Source organism: Andrena cerasifolii, chromosome 12 (assembly GCF_050908995.1).
Source record: "Andrena cerasifolii isolate SP2316 chromosome 12, iyAndCera1_principal, whole genome shotgun sequence".
NCBI classification, from domain to species: Eukaryota; Metazoa; Arthropoda; class Insecta; order Hymenoptera; family Andrenidae; genus Andrena; species Andrena cerasifolii.
The window spans coordinates 8,123,976-8,133,214 of NC_135129.1; the positions used below are offsets into that span (position 1 = coordinate 8,123,976).

The 9,239-nt window shown below is 47.0% G+C and overlaps 1 protein-coding gene across 2 annotated transcripts; it reads right to left on the reverse strand.

The window, feature by feature from the left end:
* Nucleotides 1–224: 224 nt before the first annotated feature.
* Ena (ENAH actin regulator enabled) lies at nucleotides 225–9,024 on the reverse strand. 2 transcript variants are annotated; one of them, XM_076824021.1, is made up of 8 exons: nucleotides 8,799–9,024; nucleotides 6,270–6,591; nucleotides 5,994–6,121; nucleotides 5,857–5,918; nucleotides 4,370–5,763; nucleotides 4,073–4,264; nucleotides 3,718–3,970; nucleotides 225–3,652 (listed from the first exon to the last, which is right to left on the reverse strand). In XM_076824021.1, the coding sequence occupies exons 1-8, from the start codon at nucleotides 8,801–8,803 to the stop codon at nucleotides 3,624–3,626; spliced, it is 2,385 nt and encodes a 794-aa protein (XP_076680136.1). In that variant the 5' UTR covers nucleotides 8,804–9,024; the 3' UTR covers nucleotides 225–3,623. The 2 variants fall into 2 exon arrangements, with proteins under 2 accessions (XP_076680136.1, XP_076680135.1); XM_076824020.1 differs by having other exon boundaries at nucleotides 4,370–5,766; nucleotides 8,799–9,023.
* Nucleotides 9,025–9,239: the final 215 nt, after the last annotated feature.

A 9,239-nucleotide genomic window follows, 5' to 3' on the forward strand; every position in this document is an offset into this window, starting at 1 on the left:
TAATTATTTCCGTCGCAAAAAATTCCTGAAAATCGCTGAATTTATCGGCGTGCTAACCGGAATGACCCCTCAACATTGACGATTTTACACGAAAGCGCTGTACTTAGGTTATCGGGTGATAAAAATTTATAGGAGACGTTGGGTTTATCTTGTAGGTACCTACTTAAAATCACGTCGCGAAAAATATGTTTTGGATCGACAGGAATGAATTCTATTCAAACAGATTCAGCGTATACTTTTTATTGTTTCGTCATTCATTTACATACAAATTATTTCCAAGATACGTGTTAAGAAACAGTGTGCTCGGTATCGATTCCAACTCCTCGTACTAACGCTGCTATCTGTATTTCGTACAAATTTCTCTCGCGCGTTCCGCGATTACTTAAAATTTTAGCAAAATACGCAACGCGGTCTCGTCGAGGTCCTCTTCGATGCGTCGGAGATGCGCTCCATCGTTGTCACCGTTGAACCGAATCGCGCCCATCTCTCTGACTTGCGTTCGATGCCTCCCAATCTCCGTGCACACCATATGTATGTATGATAGTATATAGGGCATAGGACATCGCCAAGTCCATATAGCATCGACAACTCGACATCAACATTTCCTCCCCTTTCTTCCGCGCGCGTACTTATCCGGGTGTCGATGTCGGTATCGATGTAGGCGCGAAACTTTGCCGCGTTCGAAATCCTGCGCGTAAGCAATGACGAGAAACGACGAAGACGAGTCGCGCAACCGCCGCGTACGACGGAACGTAAGCCTGAATGCGTTGTACGCTGTTATACACGTACGTATGTACAAAAATCGTTGTATCGGATAGAAATGATAATCGACGGTAACCGTGTGCGGATCACCGAACGCGAGGAAAGCCTGCTAGCAAATATGTAGAAGGAAGTACTTGATAATCTCTCATCGCCGCTTCCATCGCGTGTTGTATACATAAAATAGCGTTTCACATGTAATTTTTGCGTTTGCTTTATACGTGTATTTGCCTGCTAGTACAGTAATTATAATACACACCGTTTATAATGGCCCTGGACACACACGATACACTTCTCGATTCGACCCGCCGTTGCCGCAAAACGCGGCACCGACTCTCGGTATCGAGCTTCTTCTCTCGCGCTCCTTAAATAATTTCAATCGTAACAAATACTCTTAACGCTGGCGCGTTAATCTTAATGTATTAAAATTATCCGTCTATGATATATGTATATATAAATATACATATGTTAAATATAATATAAATGCGTCTAATACTAGTCGGTTTTCCGGTTAGCCGTTCCCTAACTCCGTGTTATTCGCTTCTTCCGCGTCGACCCATCGAATCTGTACGTCCTCCTGTCCTTCTCCCCCGACCCGTTCGCGCGCGGTGCAACACAATGAAACATTTGCGCGCGCGTTTTCAGAGCACACGCACTTTTCTATACATGCGAGTACCTCCGTCCGTGCTCGCCAGGATACGAATTACATACGTATTATACTCAGAATCGGCGTCCGACGCATCGTTACTTCCAGAAGACGGCGCACACGCGATCCCAATAAATTCTTACGCACATACAAACATACATGCATACATACATACATTCATTCGTTCATGCATACATATACTGCGGAGAGTTTCAGTCAAAGAATGTAAAAGAAGAAAGGAATCGTCGGTAGAATGCAGCCACCGATGAAACGTATGCAGTTTGGTGAAATTTTACAATTGGGTACACGCATACATATATATATACATACATATATATATATATATATATATATATATATATATATATATATATATATATATATATATATATATATATATGTATAATCTGGTGGCAGTGCGGTTTCGCGTTTACCCGATCCACCAGATCGATCGTGAAGCGATCGATGGTGGTGGCGAGCAGAGCATCGTGAGGCGCGTACAAACGTGAAAATACGATGCGTAGAAAACCGGGGCACGCCTCAACGAGACTCGGATTATCGTACGTTGTTCGTAGAAAGGTTTAAAAGGAACCTTACGCTAGTGCCGCTCGCATAACTATGTATGTATATGTACCTATACATGTTCCGTTTGGCTTGAATACACCTTTCGTTCCGCGGGGTACGCATCTGACGTAGGATTAACAATCGGCACGGGGAAATGATTACATGTAAATACTGTCGTACTGGAAGATCGATACGAGAGAGTTTCCGACGTACGAGAGAAGTGCGCTTCGAAGAATGAAAAGGCTCGGATGAAAGTGTATGTAACGCGAACCGCGCACAAGCGAATGAATTTGCGCGAGAACATGAACGAACAGAGAGCTCTGCAGCAGCGTAGCATGCTTGCGCGTGACTCCCCAGACTACAGGAGCTGTTGCCACTTGCGACAGACTAGTGAAACGATGAGAATGCCGAACAGAATGGTCGCGTACGTTTCGAGAGAAGATGTTCCTGCCTCGGAACATCCGATTCAGCCATGATTGTTATCGTGAGCAGTGTGTTTCCGCTGATTTTTTTCTTTTCTTATACGACTAGAAATGGTTGACTGAAACCAGATTAAAATTTTAGAGCTGGTAATACATACTTATACAATTACGCCTAAAATAAGAACGATTACTTCGACATATCGGAAGAACCTTAGAACATTAGGTATCATTGCGTACTTGGTACCCGCGTCGATTTAACAATCGGTTGTTACAAATCCTTAGAAAACCATGCGAAGGCAAACAAAGCGAAATGAAAGTGGCGTCGATACGACCAACGAATTCGTTCGCGTTCGTTTTACGTGACTCGTGTCCAGCTAGATGTGCGACATCTAGTAAGTAGGTATTGTACATAGAGTGACGGCGGTGATATTGCAGCGTTTCCAAGTAAGAGTGAAATAAGAAAAGAAAGAGGAAAATGAAATCACCGGTGCTCTACGGAATGGGCACCGTTCTCATCTTTTTTCTCCTACATCTATCTTTCTATTCGTCCTCCTTCCCTTACAACCCCTGCCTCTCTTTTCTTTTCTTTTTTTATCTTCGTTAATTGCGATAAATGCCAATAAGCCGGTGCAGATCAGCGTATATACGGCTATTATTATAGATACATAGAATATATATGAACTGCAACATCAATTTTCTCATTTCTTCCGTGAGAATCGTACGAGAGATGATAAAAAAATATAAAAACGTATAAAAACGGTGTAGATGGATAGTCAAAATGTAGAGGATCGCCGAAATGTATTCACGTATTGGAATGTATCGAGCTGTGCGTATTCGTGGAGTTAACGGAATAAAAAGAGCACGTGAATCGTTGACAGTAACGGATAAATTGTACGATTGTACGAAGTCGATTCGTGATCAGTTGTGCGTTAAATTGGCAGAATTAGAACCGATTTTCTCCAAAGTCGACGTCGCCTACCACTGATATAGTAAACAACGAAAGTATATACGGTCCATTTAGAGCACTCGTTAGGTTAGATTGTAACGTACTTACTTACGCGCGTACACGTTTGATATACATAGGGTATAATTGCGCTTCATTCTCACGCATACGTAGTAAAAGACACGGCTGTGTACGACCGTTGGTGACTTCGTGTCGACTGATTTATACTCGATAGAAAACTTGTCTTTCCTCTCTGCATTACACGTGGAACTGGTCCTTGTCGCAACTTTTATCTTCTACTCAGTTCCGTTCTAACCGCTGAAAGTGTAGAAAGAAACACGTGAGCAAATACGCGACAGACCGGCGACCACGAGTATCTTTACCTTCTACGATTTCCTGTTTCATCTTTTGAAATTCTTTGCGCACTTCTTTGATGATTTCCACTTTGAACGCTTCCATTTCTTGGGCAGTGAACACGGCTCCTTCGTTCACCCCGTTTACTTTCAACAGCGTGTCCTCGGAAGCAGAACCGAATCTCTTGCGGACTGATTTCGGTGATTCAGCACCGTTCGAGAATTTAGTGTTCGATGTGTTGTTCTTGTCCCACGATTTCTTATCCGGCGAGCTTTCTGGTTCCTATCCGAGTAAAAATGGAACAACAGGGAGGTCAGATCCGGGAGTAATCGATCGAGTCCGGTGACAAGAGTGATGCGATGATGGGGAAAGTAATTCGCGTACCTGTGGCGGTTGTTCGGGCTGTTTCTTTTCCACTGCGGCTCGCCTGCGCGCCAAAGTTTTTGCCATCTCGTCCATCATAGAAGCCATACCGCCGGCTCCGCCTCTTCCTAATGTACCGTAATTTCCACCGCTTCCTGCGCTTCCACTGCTGCTGGTACTCGAGCCACTGTTCTCCACCGGCTGTTGCGATGGCTAAAACGAAGCAACAACGATCAGCCACGAGGAAGGAAAGCGCGCTAGATTTCCAAACTAGCAAACATGTAAAATGCTTCCGAGACTAAGCAAAGCGGTACGAACCTGCTTCTTTTTCAAGCGAGCTGCTTGAAGGGCAGCCGCCAGCGAGTTAGTATCTGGTGGTGGATCGCTGGTGCAATTGGAGCTTATTGATCCGCTAGTGCCAGACACAGCGAGATGATTAAGATTGACAGTGTTGGCTTGTAGTGCTGGCGGGGGCGGAGGTGGAGGTGGAGCTGCAGGGCCAGCCAGCGGTATCATGGGTGGTGGTTGAGGACCACCAGTGCCAATGGGGGCGTAAATACTGGGATTAATCGGTGCCGCGTGATGGCCACTACCACTTGTGCCGTTGCTGTTATTGCTACCACCGCCGCTGCCACCGACAGTAGCCCCGCCGTTGCCGCTGCCACTGCCACCGCCACTGCCTCCGCAACTGCCGCTGGCACTGCTGGCACTGCCATTAGCACTGGCACCACCACCAACACCACTGCCGCTACCGCTGCTGCTGTACTGATTCACCGTGTTCGACGGTGTCCCGTACGGATTCGTGGCACTAGAAGGTGTCTGTATTTGGCTGCTGCCGTACTGTGCCTGCGCCTGAGAGACAACGCTGTACTGAGACTGACTTGCTTGGCCGATATTCATGCCGACTCCGACGCCAACCCCGTACTGACCGGTCGTCGTAGTTCCGCTACTCGCGTACTGACCGATCGAATTGCTACTACCGTATTGATTCCCCGCAGCAGCACCAGCACTGCCGCCGTACTGATTCACTTGATTCGGCTGCCCGCTCGGATAGACATTCGCAACTTGGTTGTTGTTATTGTAAAAGTTACTCTGATTTCCAGCGGGGTACTGACACGGACTTTGCCCGATGATGGCGGTGCTTGCGTATTGGGCACTGTTCGGCGCACCGCCGTACGGGTTTCCTTGGCTACTGCCATAAATCGCTTGGGCCTGCGGCTGATTGGACAAATTCGACTGGGAAGGTGGCGATTGAGCGTACTGACTCATCATCATCATCGGAGGCGGTGGTACCGATGCGTTGAAATTCATTATGGCCGGCGGACAAGGTGGTATTGATGTCGCGATAGGGGGCTGAGGAGGTGGTACCGGAGGAGCAGGCCCGCTTGACAGTTGTCCCGAACCCGTGCACAGGCCAGCGACCGGTTGCATCGACTGCATTATGGTTTGCTGTTGGGGCTGCGGGGCTGGTGGCGCCGACGAGGTTCTGTGATGACCGGATTGTTGCTGTTGCGGTTGTTGCTGCTGTTGTGGTTGTTGCTGTGGCTGAGGCGGTGGTGGTGGCTGTTGCGGTTGCTGCTGTTGCGGTTGCTGCTGTTGCTGTTGCATGATCTGCTGAGACGGTTGGTGCTGTTGCTGTTGCTGAGATGCTGGTTGCTGTTGTTGAGTAGCGAGAGGGCAACTCGGAGAGATCGCGTTTGGACTGCTGGTTGCTACTAAGGAAAGCACAAATGGAAGATCAGATTGATCGATCTCGCGAATTTCTTAGCATTACAATAGACAAAGAGCGTAACCAGATGCACTACCTTGACCCTGTTGAGACATTCTACGTTCCTGAATTATTGCCACATCCTCTCTGGTCATGGTTCTACAGAAGAAAACTGCTTTTCACCGATTGGCAAGGCAAGGGTAAATACGAATCGAGAAATAGACGCGAACGAACCTGTAGCCCATATCCTCGTCGTACTGAGCATTACTCTGTTGCTGTTGCTGGAAAACAGATTGCTGCTGGGCAGTGGAGCCAACCGTGGGAGCAAGGCTTCTCGATATATTGTTTCCATTGCTCAGCACCTAGGTGAACCGTTAGTCTATTAATGAAAGAGTTGCATATCCAGACGGGCGTAAATCGATGACTATTATCGATCGGGAATCGAGAAGGCGCATAAAACTGTATGTAGTTTCCTCTTAGGTAATGCCCTTTCTCTCAGTTTAAACTCACATCGAGCGCTTGCAGCATCGCTCTGGCAAATGCGTCGGCGTCGTCCTTACTGGAGAAATTCAGACCGTATACTTGCTTGTTATCTCGCCACTGATGAAACGTGACTGTCGCTTGATTGTATTTCAGTCCTTTGAGGATCGCGCAGTTGATGACGATCTCATGATCCTGCAACTTTCTCCCCACCACGCGAAACGTATTGTTCACTTGATGATGGTACAACTGAACTTTGGAGAGTCCCGAGGAACTGCCACTCGGTACCCATTTCTTGTTAACGTCGTCGTACACCATTACCGACGCGCGTGCCGACGATATGCTCACTTCGCTGAAACACAAGAGAAAGAAAAAGACGGCGTGTCTCTTTAGTTCGTCGCGTATAGCGTGCACGTACGCGTGCATATACATAGGTATGCGTTTCAAGGTTTCTCGGAGTCGAGAATTCGTCCGTTACGCGCGAGATTGCCGGCGAAGAATTCCTACCGCGATCGATATTCTTCCGGCGGAAGGTATTGTTCGAAATTCCCTTATAAAACTAGACGACACCGCGGAGCTTTCCGCGCGCGGTTTATCGGTAAATCAACTACTGGATTCTGTGTAAGAGTGGCTGGTAAGTTAGGTAGCACTTTCACCTTGCAGTGCGTGAACCAGTCCGAAAGGACCACGGTCCGTTCGCGACCGGGAGAAACGGGAACAGAACGAGAACGAAGCGAAATACGAAAAGATACTACGCCACTTCCTCCTCCGCTTGGCGCGTACCATCAGTCCACCGCGTCAGATATTTCCGGTACTAGGGTAAACGCACCAATAAATGAACACTTAAGGCTAATGAATGAACACTATTATAAAATTATGTTTGCAGCGCGATTGACTCCACGTGCTGCAAAAATTGTCTGGATCTGAAGCAAGAAATTACAAGAAGTCTCTAATTAATTAGTTGCTTCTTTTAATAACTTATTTTACTCATTTTAATAAAAAATGTCCATTCACTGGTACGTGTTCATTTACTGGTACATCCACCCTACTTGGTTCTACGCAGCGCCAGCTACATTTCCACCCGTTTTCCTTCGAAAACAACAAATAGCAATGGGAGTATTAAAATATTCCGCGCACATAAATGAACTGATTTCGTTCGACGGCTTCGAAGGTACGTCGCGGGGATTTCAGTCGAACGCGCGCGTCGTAAACGAGAAACAGCAATGCACGAACACGTAGGTACATATCCCTGTCGCAGAGTAGCTGCAGCTAGCTGGGTACACGCGCATATAGGTACGCTAGCATGCACGCGTTTCGCGTCGTTGCCCTGCCTGCCCCACGAAATTATGGAAATTCTCAACACTATACCATCGTCTTCTGCTTTCAACCACTACAGGATTGGTTCATTTGTTAAAATACGTGAGAATGTCGTTTGCGTCGCTAAGGTATGTATATCTACATATGTATAACTGAATGGCCGCGACCACTATGTACATGCGGACGTCCGGCAGTATCGCGGCTCGGACTATCTTAGAAGATATTCCGATATCATTTTTCCGATACCAGCCACGATAGGAATCATACTGCACCACACCGATCGGTGTGAAATATTATCGAACGAATTTATTATTGAGTGTTAGCTGTGATTAGTTTTGAGAATACTGCGCTTGAAATAAAAAAGATGCATTCACTGCTGAAGGAATCGTCGCGGAAAAGGGCGAGTGAAATTTCTGTTCGCGGGGTAAATCGTGAAATGCCCTACGCGCGTGCGTGCAGACCGATGTCTGCTCATCTAACATAAACAAATGCGTGGAAAGCAATGTTCGCATTGCATCCTTTTATCTTGGGCGTCTGTAAAGATGCGCGATAAGTTTAGTTTAGATGGGGCAGAGTAATCCGAAGCGATCTGACGCGAAGCGTGCAAGCGAGCACCGCATCGATGTAAAACGGACACGAAACGAGGAAAGATAGGGGGCGAGGAAACAGCGACGAGGCGAGCTTACTCATTTATGATACACAAAAGCGTTGGAACACGATCTCTGCGAGCCTCGGCAAGTAGGGATATATGTAAGTATGTATGTATGCATCTCCGCGAACGAGAACGAGAACGAGAACGAGAAGACCGAGATCAGGACCGAAAATGCAGCGACAACAAACGCGTAAAAGGGACGCTCGAATAATGTGGAAGGAAGGAGGAAGCTTGATAGAACCTTGCGTGACGCTTTAAAAGTAGTGAATAAAAAATTGTGGTCGAAGCCCTGCCCGGTGTGGTTCGTGCTTCTAGCAGTAGGGGTTCTGTTGGAGAAAATCGTATCGACGAAAAACCGACCAAGAGTACCGGAGAAAAGTCGAAAGACAAGGGTTGAGTGTAAAGGGGAGATCGGGGCCCTCGGAAGAGTAGCCCTGCAGCTGAAGGCATAAACAATAGCCGGGGACAAAAAGAAATCGTAGTCGAAGCCATGAAACTCAACTCGACTCGACTCGACTCGACTCAGATCGACCCTCGTTCTCTTTCTCTTTCTCTTTCAATCCCGTATCGTGTAAGTACGTGGAACTCACTTCATGTTTGTTTGACTCGGAAGCGTATGCTATGCCTTCATGCAAGCCGTATTCCTGCTTCTGCACAATATATCACCGATTCCATGAAAACACGCGAGATTCGGACAAGATTTGCGATAGTTCGACATAAATAACGCACGGCACTAACACCACCCTGATACTCTGCCTATGCACATCTGGTCAGCCATATTGCCGACTCGAGGCTCCTACTCACTCCTACTCCTACCACCCTTCGTCTCGATGCATATAAGTACCTACCTAGAGGGAATACTCGAGTCGCAACCGTTGCCACGCTCTGCCATTTTTAACCTCGTATCGCTTGTACCCTTTGCAGTTTACCTTTACGCGTCGCTTTCCCTTCCAGCCTACCGCAACTTCCCGAGCGTTCAACCTTCCTTCTGGCAATCAGTATATGTATATGTACGTACAATGAGATTCCGA